General features: G+C 41.3%; 3 protein-coding genes across 3 annotated transcripts; 1 reads left to right on the top strand and 2 right to left on the bottom strand.

The window, feature by feature from the left end:
- The first annotated feature begins 4,980 nt into the window (after window positions 1–4,980).
- Window positions 4,981–5,445, top strand: LOC102710645 (prolamin PPROL 17D-like). The gene has a single exon (XM_006663701.1). It carries the CDS (start codon window positions 4,981–4,983, stop codon window positions 5,443–5,445), a length of 465 nt encoding a protein of 154 aa, XP_006663764.1.
- A 1,979-nt stretch (window positions 5,446–7,424) lies between these two features.
- LOC102706900 (calcium uniporter protein 6, mitochondrial-like) lies at window positions 7,425–9,622 on the bottom strand. Its single transcript, XM_006664229.3, has 2 exons — window positions 9,176–9,622; window positions 7,425–8,093 (listed from the first exon to the last, which is right to left on the bottom strand). Exons 1-2 carry the CDS (start codon window positions 9,554–9,556, stop codon window positions 7,638–7,640), a joined length of 837 nt encoding a protein of 278 aa, XP_006664292.2. The 5' UTR covers window positions 9,557–9,622; the 3' UTR covers window positions 7,425–7,637.
- Window positions 9,623–14,792: 5,170 nt separating this feature from the next.
- LOC107305344 (protein SCARECROW 1-like) lies at window positions 14,793–17,833 on the bottom strand. The gene is made up of 2 exons (XM_015842706.2): window positions 16,117–17,833; window positions 14,793–15,434 (listed from the first exon to the last, which is right to left on the bottom strand). The coding sequence occupies exons 1-2, from the start codon at window positions 17,661–17,663 to the stop codon at window positions 14,993–14,995; spliced, it is 1,989 nt and encodes a 662-aa protein (XP_015698192.2). The 5' UTR covers window positions 17,664–17,833; the 3' UTR covers window positions 14,793–14,992.
- Between the last annotated feature and the right edge of the window lie 1,674 nt (window positions 17,834–19,507).

Below are 19,507 nucleotides of genomic sequence, written 5' to 3'. Positions count from 1 at the left end.
TGACATGTTGGTACTCCCCTGGGTATTATGTTTTTTTAGATACAATTGAATTTTGGATCTAAGTTTAAGAATTCATCTTTTTAGAGTTTTTACACTATTATAAGTCATTCTTAAAGTCTCTTTAGTAATAATAAATCAAAATTATAAAGAAATAATAAATTATATATATAGAGAGCAATTTTACGGTTCTCGAGGAGGTACCATTTTTTTCTATATAAATTTTTTGGTACCTCTTGGTACCTTAGGTACGAAGAGATACTAAATTTTATACTAAAATTTTGATACATCTTGGTATATACTCAATGATAGTAAAATTGCTCATATATAATATCAGACAAATGGTCTAACATAAAGCCAAAATTCAATGGCGTCAAATAAAAAATAGAACGGGTATAAATTAAATTATGTAATATATATACACACACATTCATGTTGATAAATAGGTACTAGCTTGAGTTTTTTTGACACGCTGGTTATTTGTACACCCTAATGTTTATTTATAACCGTTGGCTTTTGGATTTATGTTCTATTGTTTGTTTACAAAAGTTTTGTGTAGATATAAAATATTATAAGTCATTCATAAAGTCCATATAGCAGTAATCAATCAAATTGAGAAAGATATGCATATTCACATGATCAGATATAATTGGCAGACATATCTTCGTACAACAATGCTAATCGAAACATTATTATTCCATCTTAATTGATTGCCTGCCATAGTAAGTTTTCGCTGGTGCGATGATTAAGAAGAAGCCTTTGCGATTAGTGTCGGAGTGATATCCGCAGTTAATTTACGCATGTGTATATCATGCATTCATGCTTACATCATTCTGTATATATTAGTCATCCAAGGACTATGATTTGCAGCTACACCGGCTATACTATATACGTACGACAGCATGTTTCGCCGGAGGAACAGCAACGACGGCGGCGCTCCGCCGCCACCCACACCGAACCACAGCGTGCCGCCGGCGAGTCAGCGACAGCAGGTGCAAGGCAACGTCCTCCCTGTGACGGGCGGCGAGTCGTCGACGACGATCAACCCTCCGGCGAACGTCAACGAGACGGCGAGCGCAGCACGACGGCGTGGCGGCATACTGGGGATTGGCCCTCGCGTTCGTCAACAGGCCCAGGCCCAGGCCCAATCTGTGCCACCTCCTCCTTTCTGCGCTGCCTGCAACCGCAGAATTACACCGCAGAATGACATCTACATGTTCAGGTATATTTACCCCTACTTAATTATATTTAACATCTTATCACTTGCTACTAACAAAACATTATATTATAATCATTTTTAATGCTATTAGCTAGCTCATGGTATTAGTTACTGTTCGATCTAAGGCACATTTTTACTTGTTTTACATGCACGTGTGTATTCTTATGATCATTTTTGATGGAGTAATTAACTGTGTGATGTTGTGCTGTGAGAGCTGAAAATCCACTCCATTTTATCTTTGCTTTGTTTTTGTTTTTTTTTTAATTTCAAGATGTTGCACTGCAGGGACAACGCTTACTGCAGCGAAGAATGCCGGGGCGAAGTATAAATGCGTACAATCGGTTTGGGACACTATTTCATCCTTGACCGTTAATTGCATCGATCATCAATACTGAAAGCAAACGGAATAAACCAACTCATTCCAAGCCGTATTTGGAGAAACAATTGCTCTATATATGCTATTCAGTTTATGGATGGATAGTTATGCAATATTTGTGCCTTTAACTACGGTATAACAAATCTCATCAGCTACTCTACTGAATAAGCCTCCATGCAATGCAGTGTACTTGGGTCTTACCTATGTCGGTTATATATATAGCCACAGTAAATCGCAAGTCTACTGACTATATGCATGTAATGCTACTTCTATTTATATAAATATGGTGGTATTTTAATTGTGTATTTCGTTATATATATATATAGGAAAGTTGTTTTAAAAAAACCATATTAATCTATTTTATATTTTTTTAATAATTAATAATTAATTATTTATGTACTAATCTACTATGTTTTGTATGCCGGGGTAAGTTAACTTACCCCTCGCACAAAGGCGGCCGTGGTAGAAGAAATCATATTCATTAATGAAATTAGAGAGAAACCTCATTAAGGGCCCCTTTGAATCGCAGGAATCGAAAAACAGAGGAATAGAAAAAACATAGGATTTTGATAGGAATGCAAGTGTAAAACAGAGTATTGCAAAACACAAGAAAAACGTAGGAATAACCGTTTGATTGGACCACAGGAAAAACACAAGAATTTGAGGAGATAAAGACTCATAGGATTTTTTTCCATGAGGTTCTACCTCTTGTTATAATTTCTCTAAAATTTGCATAGGAAGATACAATCCATAGGAATTTCATATGGTTCATTCCTTTGATTCAAAGGACTTTATAGAAAAAATTCATATAAGAAGAAAATCCTCTAAAATTTCTATAAACTTCCTTTGAATCAAAGGGGGGCCTAAAATGATGGATTAATTTGTCCTTCAGGCTAGCACATATTACTTGGCTTGATCTTGTCGAAACACACAATTTCTCCTATTATTCCCTCCAAAATATTAGAGCAGTGGACATGAATAAATTTCCAACTTTTTGGAAAAATGATATCCAAACTTTCAAAAAAGGATTTCCCCCAAAATTTCAAATACGTACCATAAAACTCTCAAGTCACCATCACCCCCAAGTATACTGCTACCACATTTACTCCATCTTTACTCAGGTGGCAAGTTAAAAGCTTATGGCCCGAGGGGTATTTTTTTATTTTCAAATAATTTCTCTCCTATTAGAACAAAATAATAAAACTAGGCTATGGTGTCATACGGTAAATATCAATTTTTGGAGGTGTCATCTAGCTGTGGCATATTTTCACAATGGCTAGAGACAAATTACTCTAGAGACATTGTAAGTTTTTTTGAGTTTTGGTTTTTTCCCTACCATTCACTTGGTACGTAAGTTTTGGTCTAGTTCGATCCTACATATATTCCATCCTCCGTATCACGCTCCTATATTTTAGTAATGTTATGTAAGTATTGTTTATATTGTGAATGCTTTTAAAAGGATGCATGCGTTCGGATAGCACAATCAATTTAGTACGCATGTGCTAATTACTTGGAGTGTGGGGCTAATTTTGTACACCAGATACTTCTTATGATACGATCTTTAAATCAATTTTTTGCCTGTGATTTTCTATGAAAATATATTAAAAATAAATAAATAAATATTTGTTTTTATTAAAGTATGTTTTAAGACTCATCTATGCATGTTCTAGTGTTTTCAAACTGATTGTTTTATAAGTTACTAGTAGTTAAATTTTTGTTCAAAATAATAATAATTATGGAACTAGAGGGAGTACACAGATGAGTTGACAACAAAAAAGAAAGAAAGAAAGAAAGAAAATAAAGTAAAAGGAGCCAAGGCATAAAACCCTCCGACTCCACATCTGCGAGTCGTCGGCGCCACCTGATCCCCTCGCTCCTTTGTAATTATTCTTAACTGAGCTATCCATCCACCACCATTGCTCTAGAACCACCGCTGATGTTCGAGCTGCCCCAGTCCACCCCCTACATCCTCTAGTGTTGTGGTGACAAAGTTGCTATTGAATCCTCCTCTTCTAGATATGGTGACCTCTGCTGCAAGATTGGTCCCTTAGCCGCTGAATCTACCTCTTCTCGACGCCTCACTACTATATCCGCTCCCCAGACTATCAGTTCTAGTTGTCTCTATGTGTACGGATTCTTAAATTATGGCAGGAGAGCTCAGGGCAACTGGACATTGGATAAGTATAGGGAGATAGGCACATCAAATTCAGTGTGTAGGAAGTTTGTCTCCCTGGATACTGGACGCTACCAGTGATTTGGTGCATTTAGATCGATCGATGTCTAAATATGATTTTCTATTTTTATGTGATTTGGCTTTTTTTTATATGATTCATGTTCTAGTTGGTGAAAAGGATTTTATTGGAGTTTATTTCTGCATAAATGTTTCTCTCTGGTTCTTATTTCAATTGCTTTTTTTATTTGATCAGGGCAGACTTTGGTGGAATCTTCTTAAATACAAGATTAACAAACTTGGTGAACTTATTATGTTGCAAAATATTATAACATTGGTTCATGAAAATATCAAGATTTATATCAACCCCCACGTCAAGAGGAAGTTGGTTAGTTCATGTAAAGCTATGTAAATCAAACTAATGATTGATTTATTACATTAACTTATTTTACATTACTAATTTTCCACTAGAGCATTCAATATTGGCCCAGAAAAGAAATCTGGAAATTATATTTGTGGCTATATCTAAATTAAATTGTAGAACAAGCTTAGGGCATGTTCTAATCAGCTAATTGAGCTTAGCTACTCCTCATTTTCCGTTAGCATGTTTTTCAAACTGTTAAATGCTACGTGCGAAAACTTTTTATGTGGAAACTGTTGTAAACGGCAAACAAATCTATTTGAAGATTATAATGGTTGATACTTAATTAATCATGTGCTAATGATGCTTCTCTTTTTTTGTGCCGAAGAAAAGCTAGCTTCAAGCAAAAGTTGATTAGAACACGTCCTTAGGGTTATATGGCATTAAAGGTCCATGCATTCATGCATTATTCTTTTAGGTGTTGGAATGTCTAAACAATAACTTACAAAACATTAAACTTTTGGTAAAAAAGGATGTGATCCATATCATTATCTTGCTTGTAAAGCGAGTGATGAGTCATAGCATTATCTTGATTGCTATCTATGATGAATATGAGATGATCACAAAAGTTACTTTGATGATGGTATCCAATGACATCTGTATGCCAACCTAACAAAACTTCCAAATGCTGTGACTCATTCTATCCTAACAAAACGTCTCATCAAAACTAACACTCCAAAGCAATTGAATGGAACATGCTATCACATCTATAAATAGACAGGCAAAATGAATATCCTACTCATCATTCACACAACTCAAATAATAGAGAAAAACAACAGGACTAGCATACTGCAACAATGAAGATCACTTTTGTTGTTGCTCTCCTTGCTCTGGCTGCAACCAGCGCATCTGCGCAATTTTATGCTTATAATGAAGGTTATGGGCAATATTTGTTACAACAACAACTCCTTCTACAGCAACAAATGCTTAACCCATGCAATGAATTTGTAAGGCAACAATGTAGCATAGTGGCGACTCCCTTCTTGCAATCAGTTGTTTCTTCGTTGAGAAATTGCCAAGCCATGCAACAACAGTGCTGCCAACAGCTCAAGCTGATGGCGCAACAGTCTCATTGTCAGACCATTAGCAGTGTTCAGGCGATAATGCAACAGCTACAACTACAACAGTTTGGTGGTGTGTACTTTGATGAAGCTCAAGCCCAAGCTCTTCTCACCTGGAAGTTGCCATCTATCTGTGGTATCTACCCAAGCTACTATAGTACTCCATGCAACATTCCCACTGTTGGTGGTGTCTGGTACTAAAATGTAATAGTTTAAAAGTCATACATCATCATGTGTGACCAGTTGAAACTTAGGGCAATATCAATCTAAATAAAATTAAATGTCTTGCACATTTAAATATCATGGCACTCTAAGTAAAGACCCCAACACATTGTGTATGTCATTTACCATCACAGTGGGTCATGTTTGCATTTATTATTTTACTATAGATGTGTTGTTTTCTCGCACATGACCTTACTTATACGAGAGATGCAAGAGAATGTTGGGTTTAGTAGAGATATAAAGCATGTGAGAATTTCTGGTTTTTTTTTTAAAAAAAAACATGTGAGCATTTCACCCTTAAGTTGCAGGTTTACTAGGGTGTATGTTTATTCCTTTACCTTTTCAACTGCACGTTTAGGTCTAAGAAGGTTCACATCGTTGGTTTTCATTTTTACCCATCTTAATTATTTAGCCATCCTAGCTATTTTTAAGGTCCATTGACATCTAGTTATATCTAGAAAAAATATGCTTGTTTTTTTCTCTTTGGCGTGAAAAGAAATGCATATATTCTTAAAGAATTTAAGAACTTGGGTAGTTGTATCTCAGTAGGGGTAAATTGTATTGTTGTTGCTTTGAGCAAAGTCGTCACAAGTTGTGTCTTGTTTTTTCATGTCAATATAAGTAGGGAAGTATGGCATTTGGTTTGGTGTAAAAACACAACTTGTGTTAAAAAGGGGGAAAGTCCATTTTACACCCTCAAACTCTTATGCTCGTCGAAAATACACCCCCCGAACTATAAAACCAGATATAATACACCCTCCAACTATCAATACAGGAGACTTAACCTCTCCCCCATGTTGTTTTTACCATGGTTTTTGGACACATCGGATGCGTTGTCACCCGAGCTTGCAACGACAACCCTCGCCAAGTTAGTGCATATGATTATATGGGCCAAGCATACGCAGTCTCAATCAGTTTTGCCTTCACATGGGCATTGGCGGCGGCAGCGTGGAGCTGCGAGGGTGCACGTCAGTGCTGCTAGGGCAACAACACAGTGGAGCTATGGGATCAGTGAGGCTGAGCTACCAAGGTGGTGGCGCAGGTGGTGCCCGAGATCGATGCAGTTGATAGGAGGCCTTTTTGTTGGGTTGTGGGATTAGAATGTATGTGACATTGGGGAAATTTGTGTTTTTAGGTTTATGGGTTATTCCATTCAATCTTTGATAGATCCACTGATTTTGGTTGTGGGGTTTGATAGATGGATGCACTAATAAGCTTGTGGTCATATTTCATTTCAATGGTAAATTTCTTTTTGATGGGATGAACACAGGTAATGTTAATGCATAGATGTGAGCATTTGTCTTTCATTGACCGGAGGAAGGTTTCCCTCCATGAGATTCATGGTCAGGCAAAGGGTCATTGTGATGTTGCAGAAGAGATGTTGTTTCACTAGTGCTTTCCTAGAAGATCAATGGCCAATGGACTTAGGGTTTTACATGATGATTAGTATTATCATCTGATGTCAGATAATACCACAACAAAAGTTGTGGCAGACATTATGTTGAGTTGGTTGATATTGAGATAGATGTTGAAGCAAACAAGGATGAGGTTGCTAGTGACTTCGTTGATGAGTTGGAAGAATCTAGTGGTAAAGGTGATTCAGATGACTATCCTATAGAGATGATTAGAGACAATGAGTTAATAATGATAAAAGTTTCACCAAATCATGTAAACAGATAGAGCCAATATGGGCTTGGGCCATATACTGGCGTGGAGAGGGCTTCCATGGCATCTAACATGCCCAAAAAAACATGGTGAAAATAGTTGAGGGAGGGGGGTTAAGGCCAGTATTCATAATTGTAGGATGTATTATACTCGTTTTTTAGTCACCGGTGTATTTAGACAAGTACAAGAGTTCGAGGGTGTAAATTGGATTTTTTTTTTCTTAAACACACACATAGAGATAAATCTGAAAGGTAGCAATATCTGCAAGGTAGCCTAGCCTGTAAGCGATCGGTGATTTCTGCAAAGATCAATCATTTCCACTCATCCACAGTAAGTATACAATCTTTTGTTAGGTCGTTGCTACTTTCTAGAAATGTTCCTTTAAAAATTGGTTGTATGTATTTTTCTGCAGAAAAAGATATAGTAAGGTAGCAATTTACTATTAGGGAATACACTGTCAGCATCAACCATCAAGCAACAACAGAAGCAAAATTCCAATCCTGGTGTTACAAGCCATGAAACTTAGGATCATGAGAATAATGACCTTCTAGAGGACACTTGCAGTGCTTCTGCAACTCGAGGTACTTTTCCATATCAAACCTATGTCTGGCACAAAGCTTTCTGTGTCTTGACAAAAACAGCCTCTCCGTGAAGTCTTGATACGTCGGATCCCTTGAAGTAATGAGGAAATATGCATAACCAACGAGAAGGCCAGATGCTGTTGTGAAGAAGGCAATTGGCTCCATCACATCCCATGAGAATTCCCAGAAAGTAAGACGGAAGAAGAGCCCAACTTGGCACATGAAGAAACCTAGTCCAGACCACAGGATGCGCCGGACCTGCTTGTGCGCCACCTTGTCGATCTCTTCCTTCTTCTCTTGGAGCTGCTTCAGCTCTTCCTTTCTTGAATCATTCCCTGGTGAGAGTGCAAGCGGCACAGCTCTTCGAACCAGGTCAACCACCTAAAAATTGTCAACAATAAAACATGCTTCAGTTTAATAGCATAAATGTCATTCTGTTCCGAATATTGATCAAGCAATTAGGCATGATTATCGTTTCTCTAGGGTGAAAAGCAAAAAACTCCCCCTGTTCCCCTCCTAGAAATGAACAAAAAGAAAAAGAAACAGGGAGAAATCATCACAAAGTTATGACATCATGTGCATTAAGATATGCTTTAAACTTTGGTGGGTGTAGTGTCCATAACTCATGGAATAAAGTTGCAAGCTTTGCCAAGGTTGGATGTTGAGAAGTTATAAATGGCACAAAAGACAACTACAAAGCCATTTTTAATATTTGCTTTTCCTGGTTAGAGTGTTGTATGGTCTTTGTTATGACTAGGGTAGGTGAAGAACGTTTCATTGGAGACTGGAAAAAGTAAACATATTTGGTTTTACCATATTGCGAATAGTCATAAACATATCTCATTTCCACTGTTTCTGATAAATTCTATAAATTCATGTCGAGTACATCTCAATCCAATACTTCATGGCCTCCTGGTAAAAAAAAAATACTTCATGGCCTCATGGGTTGTACGAAAAGAAATCAATTTTGAACAAGATTGCATTTGCAATTATTGCATAGTTATACAATTTGATTTACTTGAAACAAATTGCACATATCAAACCTGGACCTCCATTTCAGAAACAATATAGAGATGTTGCTGGTCCAAAAAAAAATGGGGTCTAATATAAAACCATCTAAATCTCTAAGTGTCCTGAAACAATTACCGTACAACAGTAGTTATTATAGGAGTTAAGTACCTCTAAATATATTGTGCATATCCAATTTGATCCTCCATTTGAGGAACACTGTTGACATTGCATGTCAGCAAAAAAATGGGCACAGAGGCATCTGAATGTCTAAATGGCCTAAAACCAATTAGTACATCAGTTGTCATTTGGGCAAAATGGATCCATTCGAATCTGAACCAAATCATCATGAAGCACCACGTCTAGAGATTCTAAAGGAAAGTGCAAATAAAGAATTCAACGATGCAATGATGCAAGTATGAGAAAGACGGGACGAAATTTGGGAGAAATGTCACCTTCTCGGGGTGGAGATAGGCCTTGTCCCGGAACAGCAGCACGACGCCGGCGTCGTCCATGGCCCGGACGAGCGCCTCCGCGTCGCGGCGCGTGCGCGCGGCGCCAGCGTCGACGCAGGTGTCGAGGAGCTCCCCGTAGCCGACCACCTCGTCCCGCCCGTCCCTCAGCCGCCGCTTGAGCGCCTCCACGCCCACCAGCCGCACAAGCCTCCGCGCCTCCGCCGCCGTCACCTCCGGCTCCGCCTCCGCTGGCCGCGAACGATGATGCGAAGGCGGTGAGAAGAGGCGCACGTGGCGGAGCGCGCAGGCCGCTCCGGTGGCGGCTGCCGGAGACGAGGGATGCGCGCGGCGGAGGAGGTGGGAGGCGGCCGCGCGCCACATGGTAGTGGTTGCCGGCCGTGCGGAGGTAATGGGCAGGAAGTGAACTCCATGGAGACCCCTCCCCTTTCCTTTTCTTTTCTTTTATTTTTTCTTTTTCTTTTTTCTACATGTTAAAATAATACTATATTTTGGAACTTTTTCTTTTTTTTTCTCTCTCCTTTTGTCAGTATCTCGTACTATTCATCAACATGTGATCTGTTCTTTACTTTCTAATCTGATGACTTGGAATCAAGGACAAGAATCAAGAAAGGGATGTGCAGTTAATTGCGTTATGGGGTGAACAAGACTTTTATTTCCTTGGTTTTAACCCTGCGGCTTGTGCCACCAACCAAGTTGGTCATCCTTTTGCATCCTCATGTCCTTTGATTAGTCAGTTCTTTTTTTTTTCTTCACCATTCTGTTTGAGAAAACTTCTAACAACTGCACTGTAGGTTCTCTTGGAATTTTCAGCTCCATCAATAGTTTAGATTTTTTTTTTTTACTTAGATCGTGAGAATTTATAATTATAATCCAAAAAATTGACTACAGGCCAAAAGTTAAAAGGCATATTCTCATCGGTTGTTTCTAAAAATCTCAAACTTTCCACACAGAGATTTTGTTAAACTTGGTTTGTTTTTGTATTTACAGACTTTACATTACTCATTTTATTTCAAAATATAATCATTTCAAGGATTTAAGTCATGTTCCAAAATATAAACATTTCAGAGATTTAAGTCAGGGATTTACGATACAACTTGTCCTATCCATCACTTCTTATTCAAGAATTTTTTCTATTTTACCCTCATCCATCCTTCCACCCTCATTCATTCCTCATGTATTAATCATAGTCTTTTATCGTTAATCTTGATTTGTGCTAATCAATTCATAAATACTTGCATTACTCTTATCAAACTTGACTGGAACATATGGCCTATCATTTTGACCTCTTCCAGCCCAACAGAAGTGGTTAGACTTCCTTGGCAATTGAGCCCACAAAGGCTAGGGTGGGCCTAGAAATGGAGAAACGACCCAGCCCAATTATCATTGAGGACTTTGCTCCATGCGTCTTGTTTTCCTTTTCACTTTGTTTTTCGTTTTTATCGTGATCTCACGTACTCAGCATTCTAATGGCTACCATTGATCGATAGGTTTATGGATGCTTCACTTTTGATAGACTGTGAATTCAGAATTGTGAATAGAAATGTGTGATTGCGAACTCCACAGAATGCATTCACCATAGTGAAATGGACTAGTAATTTTTGCTTTTTGAAGACAGCAAATTACCGCGAAATAGTAGGATGGATATGACACTGGTAAAACAGTGGATGCAACACAAGAGACAGGCAAAGATGGAGAGGCTGCAGCAGCTTACAGTAACTTGTATACCGTACTGGTCTCCGACGAGCGAGACAGACCAATTTATCGCCAACTGCTACGCTCGCAAGCAATTACTCCTACCAAAAACCAATACTGTATCTTCTTCACCCAACTCCTCTGAATTCTACTCATCATTTCTGAATGTTATTAAATGTTGCTACCAAGTCACACACAGACAACACAAACAAGAAGGCTATGACACAAACAAGAAGGTATCCACCGCCGGGACAGGTTACCACACCAAACCGTACAAAATTTATTTATTTTCTTAATTTATTTAATTTTAGTGAGGTTAACATAATTTCACGAGACCCTGTTGCATCTTCTGATCACAATCTAAGGTCTAGTATTGGAGATGAAACTAAGGTGGGATTTTTTTTTTTGGCAAAATCTCTTTTGATCGCTATAAATATTAATGGTACTGGGATAGCTAACAAGTTAGAACCTAAAATTGAGAGATTTTCTAAAAGAATAATAAAGGACCGATATCATTTAAAGCGACACTAAAGTGGCTATTTTATGCAACATTCAGATTGAAAGAACCCAAACAACGGGATTTGTGCAAAATGTTGTGGATTGCGTCCTCGTAAAGCAGCAGTTAGAGAGAGTAATTCTCCCTCCACCGCCTCCTCTACCAAGCCGATCAACAAAACCCTTCTTTTGAAGCACCGTCACCGCCGCTGCCGATGGATCCATGGTGGTGGACTGGTGGTCATTCTTCTATTGGATACGGTGGCCATGGCCATCCGGTGTGTCATCTTCTTCTTGTGCCATACTCACAGGAAGGCAGCATCAGCTCAGGCGTCAACTGTAGTAAGTGTGTTTGTTCTTGTTTCTTTTTGGCGTCGCTGTTTTGTTGAAACTAAGCACAATTGCGTAAGCAAAATAGCTTATTAACCATTAAAAAATTATGCGTAGAACCTTTTATTCTAGAATCAAATAATTAAAAAACTACGATGAAAAAATCTCAAAAAATTAATTTTAAATTTTAATTTTAAAATTCAAATTTTGGGGTATAAGAATAAGCATAAGAGAATCTTTGAGAGGTGTCTAAAATCCCTAAACCTGAATTTTGAGTATTAGAGAAAAAAACATAATTATGACAGGTCCCTAAATCTATTATCAATATTTACGTATATTTGTCATATTTCAGATTTGGGGAAAATATATACATTCCCAAAATCCCAATACAATACAGCTTAACTCAGTTTTAGAGATCCCCAATACACTATTTTGGGAGTTAGGTTTTAGTATTCTCTCTCGGAGGTGCACTTAGCGAAAAGTTGGGGGCTTTCTTTTTCTTCCCCCGTTTTTGTCTTTCAGGCTTCTGCTTGTTGATAACTCATCAACTGAACCCAAGACAGAACAGAAATGTAAGCGTGCCATTGGCACGGGAGAGGCGTGCACTGCACTGTTTCTGCTTCTGCTACACCAGCAGACACTGCATACAGTAACTCATATTCTGCAATTTACCAGGGCCAATTTACTATCACCTGTAGCCTCTGGTTAGTACTCAACCCAGTTACAAACCAAAATGAATGCATATTCACCCACTCTTCTGAATTCTGCTCTCATCCTTTCGGCCATTAATAATGCTACCAAGAAGCAAACAATCAGACAACAGAAAGAAGAAAGCCCACAGTTCCAATCCACAATTTTCCCCATCTGATATGATCATATCATGCTCCTATGGCTATGACAGACACTTCATCAAGGCAATGCAGTCCTCCCAACACACCCAGGTCCACAGTCTAATAAGCCAGGAGCAACATGCTGTAGGTATGTTTGCTTGGCTGCTAGCTTGCTCTCTCTCTCACACACACATCACAATTCACACACAGTGTGCAATTTGATTTGGTTTGTTGCTCCATGATTGAGGAATATTCAGGACCATTGCACTGCTTGCATGTTCCCTGGCCCACTGATCATGCAATCACCATCAATTTAATGCTAAGTAAACCATATCATCAGGATTCAGGTACTATACTAGTTTCTGATGAAATGCTCAACCAATAATCACTGTAGCCCATTCTGGCGACAGTCCTTGCAAATTACCCTTTACAACTATAAAAGCACAAGGAGTAGAGGATGTTAACCATCACATCAGGTGATGAAGAACACCAGAGAGAGAGAGAGAGAGAGAGAGAGGCCTTTCCTGGGATGGACTGAAGACGTTCAACAACCACTCTCAACTATCATCATCATTCCCAAAACCATTCCACTGGAGTGGCAACCCTTTTCTGCAACTCCAAGGCTGCCATGCAATGCAATGCAGAGAGCAAGAGAAGTCAGTGTCTTTCCAAGCTGACCTGTGCCAGTAGCTCCCCCACACTACCACAAGAGAACAAGAGACAACAGGGCACGGCCTCCTCTGCTGCTAGAAAAGGACTACTCCTTGGGCGCAATGCTGGGCCCTGGGGACAAGAAAAGATTGGGCCCTTGCTTGGACCCTTTCTTGGAGGAGAAAGAGTGATACAACATGAGAGAGAAGCTTTTGTAGTAGCAGTAGAAGAAAGAACCCATGCATCACCCCATCATGGCAAGGCAGGCAAAGGTCTAAAGGCATCACTGGGAAACAAATTTATAGCTTGCCTTCTCTCCCCACTCTGCCCCCCAATCCCAACCTCTCCATAATAAGGTGTAAGCATGAAGCAATTGCTTCATTAGCGGGTAATTGCATCAGGTGGGTCAAAGTTCCAAATCTTGATTCAAAGTGATGATTTGCTTCAAGATTTCCACATTGGCATATAACCCAGTTTGGAATGTGACTAGGAACCTAAGGCAGTTACTACTTCCAACAGTGGCATGGCAATATATAGTTAGTTGGAAGGGGTATGCCAAAAACTGACACTCTTAGCAAAGCAAACAATGTGCAGTCATCTGCCAGAAAATAAATAGCAATCATTCAGACACTTAGTATTTTGCATAAAGTTGGTAGGCCAATAAGATGCAGCAAATGATAGACAAAGCCAGCATACGGGGGGGGGGGGGGGGGGGGGGGGGGGGGGGGGTGTTAAACTACTTCAGAATGTTACCAACTAAAGGCAAATAAAATCTCAACCAAAACATTCATGCTGATATACTATAATGCCCAAGAGTATGCGAGACAATGACGTCCTGGTAAACAATGCCCAAGAAGCCCGTTTGGCTTAGGTTAGCCAGGAACCCAAAAAAAAAATTACAAAACTAGTGGAGTGGGATTTCTTGATGGGGATGGTCAAGTAACAAAATCCCCAGAATCTGAATCGTGGAAGGTGACATTGGCTGATAAAGAAACGTGGAACCAAGCTGATTATTCAAAAGGTTATAATTGCCGGAAGTGTCCAGTAAGCAAAGACTTTAACAAGCTAATCACTACCATGGCCGGAAAGGTGAAAAGGATGTTAGAGTAAACCATGTATATCCAATGAATACAGGAATAAGTGAATTCCATAAGATAATAGCCACTAACAGAGAAGTGTAAGAACAGTGATATACCAAATCAGCAGTGAAAAGATCAGTGATTTCAAATAAAAACAGGAAAGAAATCAGCAAAATTTAAGCCACCAACATCATGATTTGGAAGTATACAACACCTGTGCTACCATCATTAGGTATTCAGAAGAAACCTCCACTCATTTTCTGGGGAAAATCTGGAGCACTAACTTAAATATACATTAGACTTCTCATACTAGATGAACAATAACAATACCACTCGGTGATCATTGGCAAGGCAACACAATCAAGAATCTAATTAAACTCACTAACCACCAGATATTAGATTTTGTGATCACCGGCCATATGATAAGAATTTGCATCTCTAATGTCAGTAAGGGTTAAGAAACGCAATAACATGACGCAATGAACAAAATTGACCAGAATAGTTAAGTGGATCATGATCTGAATAAAAACTAAGCTAAGCTGAACATTAGTAACTAGCACTATGTGGAGATCTGGCAATTAGTGATCAGAGTGTTTTCATTTTTTTTTTCTTTTCTCAGAATAGACCAAATTGAGCGGCTAAAGAAGCAAAAGAACTAGGCAATTGCATCTAATAAGTAAGATGAAGTGGTAATTTAGCTCTATAAATTTCCCTCAATCCTAACGGCCAGTAGTCTGAATTGGGCGCCAAGCAGATGCCGTAAGAAGGCACAAATCCTTCCATCCAAGCTTCAGAGCACCATTCTCCTCAATAAGCGTGTATCCATCGGAGGGGAACATTCCAAGCAGCAGCGCAGCCTGAGCAGCGGCGCTTCCAGCAAGCGATGACACATGGAAGCCGGACTGCGCAAGCTTCTCACGCCAGCTCCCAAACTTAACATCTCCGGTGCGTGCCGGACCGCCCACCGCTAGCACATTGCGGATCTCCCGCGACAAGAGTTGTTGCTCCACGACATGCCGCTCTGGGCTGTCTTCGCTGTAACTTGCATCCAGTGAGTCGAACAATGCCGAATAGTAGTGGATGGCCTCCACAAAACGCGCCAGGAAGGAGCCTGAGTGGCTCAGATCCTGCTCCACCATTGTTACAACCTTTGGTGCCAACCTGATTTGTGGTCCAGAGTCAATGTCAGTACATCAATTTATTATGATTCTGTTCGACAAGAATGACTCAACTAGCAACATTTAGAACTATAAATGATAACAATAAGTTCTGAAGGACACCTAAATCGGTTGCCTTCATGGCTTGACAAGTACAGTGGGACACATATATTGCAGTCCACTAGAAAAGTTCAGCATAACTATGTGATCTAGTATGAACTGGTTAGTACTACTCCTTAGAAGATGACAGTCATTTGAGTTTAATAATCAGTATTTGACACTTAGAACTAGAAAGCTGAGACCTTTTGGCATGAAAAGTTGGTCATGATGATAAGAACTTTTTAGATCGTTCATAGTGATCCACAAACCAAATGGAGGTGATATCTTTCCCATTTCTCGGATCACCAAAGACCATGGAAAAGCTTGATACCGCAGAAGCAATAGAAAGGTGCAACCTTTTTAAGCCTAAAAAGTTGGTCATAATGACATGCTTTTAGGGCTCAAAAACGCAATTTTTTTAGGGACTGCTTCTTAATCCTATTGTGAACTAGGGTTAGTACTGCCATTGATGTGTTTGATGCGTACGTCGCAATGTCAATGAGGCGTAGGCTGGAAAGTAGCCATGATTCCGGGGTCCGAGTTGACAAAGGGAAGAAAGGAGAAAAAAGCATGGAGCAGTACTGTACCTCTGGATGAGCCAGAGCGTGTTGGAGTCGGAGCCGGTGACATCGTAGAGGGAGTGGCGCAGCCAGTGAACGGCGACGGCCTCGCGCCGCGTGACGCCCAGCTTCTCCGGGTCGAGATTCCCGGCCTTGTCAGCCACCGGGCAGAACTCGAAGGGCAGCCCCAGCGTGTCGGCGAAGTCCGACAGCCGCTTCCCCGTCGCCTCCAGCGCCTCCATGGACGCGCCCAGCCCGGTGAGCTTCACCCTGGGCGGCCCGCCGGGGCGCGACGCCAGGATGTGAAACAGCCCCGGCCACTGGAGCCCCTGCATGATGTCCAGGTCGATGATGTGGACGAGCTCCTCCCGCTCGAATGCCTCCTGGATCGCCTGGTTCGCCGTGAAGTGTGAGAACTTCACGAACGGGCTGATTCCGTTGAACACCTGGAACGCCGCCGCCACGCGCCCGTGGAGGCGCGCGGCGGCCGGCGACGGGTTGGGCAGCGGCGCGTACAGCCCCAGGCACGAGCTCACGAGGCGCGCCGACATGGCCTCCGCGAAGTAGGCGGCGACGCGCTGCGTGGAGGTGCCGAACGGCGTCGCGAGCTCCGCAATCTCCAGCAGCGCGCGGTGCGCCTCGTCGAGGTTGTCCGCGTTCACCGACTCCGCGCACTGCAGCAGCAGTGTGAGCAGGTGCAGGCCCTCCTCGTCGCGCTGCTTCCGCCGCTGCTCCTCTTTCCTCTCCTTGGCGGCCGCAGCAGCCGCCGCTGCGGCGGCGGCGGCAGCCGCGGCGGTTTCCTCCGCGGAGGGGGGCTTCGGCGACTGCGGCGGATTGGGTTCCTGCTCCTGACACTGAGGCTCGCGGCGGCGCTTGTCTTGCGGCGGCGGAGGGGGAGGAAGCGCCGCGACCGATGGGGGGGCGGGGGGCGGCGCGGCATCGGCGAGGAGAGCAGGCTGGTGGGGAGGAGGAGGCGGCGGCGGCGTGGGGTCGGAGGCGAGGAGTGAGCGGAGGCGGAGCTCGAGGATGGAAGCAAGATCGGGGTTGCAGGGTCGGATGATCTCACGGACGTTGTGGATGAGCTGCGCGATGGAGACCGCGGCGCCGCTGCTGGCGATGATGTCGCGGATGATGCCATCCACCCAGGCCGTGCTGGGCGCGCCTCCCTCCGGCGCGTGCTGCGGCGGCGCGGCGAGGTCCATCTCGGTCTGGTGGAACGCCGGGAGCTGCGTGGGCAGCGCGGGGAGCTGCGCGCTGGCAGACGACATCGGCGGCGCCCCGGCCGCGGCGGCCGCCGTGACATCTGACAAATCACCCGTGACGTGGCGGCGCGGCGGCGGCAGGTCCATGTCGGAGGCGGGGCGCTTGCGGACCATGGCGGCGGCGTGGTGTTGGTCCTCTAGGTGGTGGAGGTAGAGGAGGTGGTGGTGGTGGTGGTGGTGGTCGGATGAGGAGGGGAGAGGAGGCAGTAAGGAGGAGGAGGAGGAGGTGATGGCATGTGAGGAGGAGGAATAAGAGGCGGAGGAGGAGGAGGTGGTGGAGGAGGGGAAGAGGAGAAGGGAGGAGGAGCCCATCTAGAAACGCCAAGAGGAAGCGGCCGCGGGCATGGCGAGCGCGCGGGAGAGGTGAGGGAGGGAGGGAACAAGGCGAATGCTTGTGATGGAATTTTTATGCGTTTTGGCGCAGCACAGGCGAGGCGAGGGCGCGAGCGAAGAGTAGTAGTAAAGAGGAAGAGGCCGAGAGGAGGCGACCAAGAGGGAGAGGTCGAGGGTAATTTATGGTGGAGGTCAGGAGCATCGCCATTGCCCTTCTTGGACTCCGTGTGTCTTTTTCTCTTTTTTTTTTTCTTTTACCTTTCCCGTGTAGATTACTCGTACCAGTGTCTGTCACCGTAGTAGTGATGTTCAAACTTGACATGTAATAATGGCTGTTAATAGTATCGTACAAGTGTATATTACATGTAAGAAGAATCAAATGATCTTTTAGGAAATTTGTAGGATTTAAATCATATGGAAAATATTTTGTTTGACTCATTGAAGTAAAAAGGTATTGGTGCATATTCGGTTAGGAGAAAAAATGAAGGATTTAGATTCTACGGATTAATTTCTACAAGTATAGAAAAATAAAATGATTTTTTTCCTGCAAGTTGGAGAATGAAAATATAAAAATAATCATCCACTCAAAGCTCTGAGAAAAAAATTCTATGGATTCCTATATATTCCTCAATTTTCATATTCATATGGGGTGAATTCCTTCAAACCGTACAAATCTCCCATGAAATTCCTAAGGAATGGCAGAGTGCATATGGATTTTGCAGGAAAATTAGCACAAACTTTAAGGCCCTTTGATTCAAAGTGAATTTATAGTAATTTTAGAGGACTTCATTCCTATACGAATTTTTCAAACAAAGCCCTTTGAATCATTGGAATGAATCAGATGAGATTCTATCAAATTCCTATGGAATGTCTCTTTCCATACAAGTTTTAGAGTAAATTTAACAAGAGGTAAAAACTCATGGAAAAAATCATTTTAGTCTTTATCTCTTCTCAAATTCCTGTGTTTTTTCTGTGGTTCAATCAAACGATCATTCCTAAGTTCTCTCTATATTTTGCAATTCTCTGTTTTACACTTACATTTATATCAGAATCCTATATTTTCCATTATTCCTCCGTTTTTTTCATTCCTGTGATTCAAAGGAGCCCTAACTTCTTGCAAAATTTCTTATGAGTTTATCTCGTTCAATTCATGTGTTCTTTTATCTATTTAATGAAAAATTCATGGGTTTTTCTTCATTTTGTAATTATCTATTTTGCACATGTATTTCTATCATAATATTGTGTTTTTTCTATTTGTTTGTTTTCTTAATTAGGTGCTTTGAAGGACCCTTATTTGAAAACTTTAAAAAATTAAAAACCAATTGTTGATCATAAATTCAGACATTTCGCGATTGGAACAAAGGAATTTTAGAGATTCTTTAATAGACATGAATTGATTTGGGTGAAGTTCTAGTAAAACTTTTATGTTCCATTAAAATTGTTTATGTTAGCCACTTATAACTAGGGATGAAAAATATTGGAAAAAACCTCGACCATTCTTGTAAACGTAATTTTTTTTATTTCAGATTCAAACCTGAAAAGAGTAGAGTTAAAATTAAAAAAAAATCAAAAATACAATTATTCAGGCGCTGATATTCAGTGAAAACTGATAGTCCACAAAAATCTAAACCGTAAATCACATAGTATAACTTAGTATAGCTACTGAGGCCGCGTTCGCCCACCCCAGTTAGATATCTAAACCCCTCGTTTTCTACGCGTATGTTTCCCGAACTGCTAAATGGTGTATTTTTGTGAAAATTTTCTATAGAAAAGTTGTTTTAAAAAATCATACTAATCTATTTTATTTTTAAATAATTAATAAT

Source organism: Oryza brachyantha, chromosome 12 (assembly GCF_000231095.2).
Source record: "Oryza brachyantha chromosome 12, ObraRS2, whole genome shotgun sequence".
NCBI lineage: Eukaryota > Viridiplantae > Streptophyta > Magnoliopsida > Poales > Poaceae > Oryza > Oryza brachyantha.
The sequence above is the reverse complement of the archived record's forward strand: the minus strand, read 5'-3'. Positions and strand labels throughout refer to the sequence as shown.

Excerpts from the sequence above, each read along its gene's own strand:
- LOC102710645 (XM_006663701.1), top strand. The coding sequence starts at position 4,981 with ATGAAGATCACTTTTGTTGTTGCTCTCCTTGCTCTGGCTGCAACCAGC.
- LOC107305344 (XM_015842706.2), bottom strand. The coding sequence starts at position 17,663 with ATGGGCTCCTCCTCCCTTCTCCTCTTCCCCTCCTCCACCACCTCCTCC. Across the intron at positions 15,435-16,116 it reads ACGCTCTGGCTCATCCAGAG|GTTGGCACCAAAGGTTGTAA; the intron begins GTACAGTACTGC and ends ACCACAAATCAG.
- LOC102706900 (XM_006664229.3), bottom strand. The coding sequence starts at position 9,556 with ATGTGGCGCGCGGCCGCCTCCCACCTCCTCCGCCGCGCGCATCCCTCG. Across the intron at positions 8,094-9,175 it reads CCTATCTCCACCCCGAGAAG|GTGGTTGACCTGGTTCGAAG; the intron begins GTGACATTTCTC and ends GACAATTTTTAG.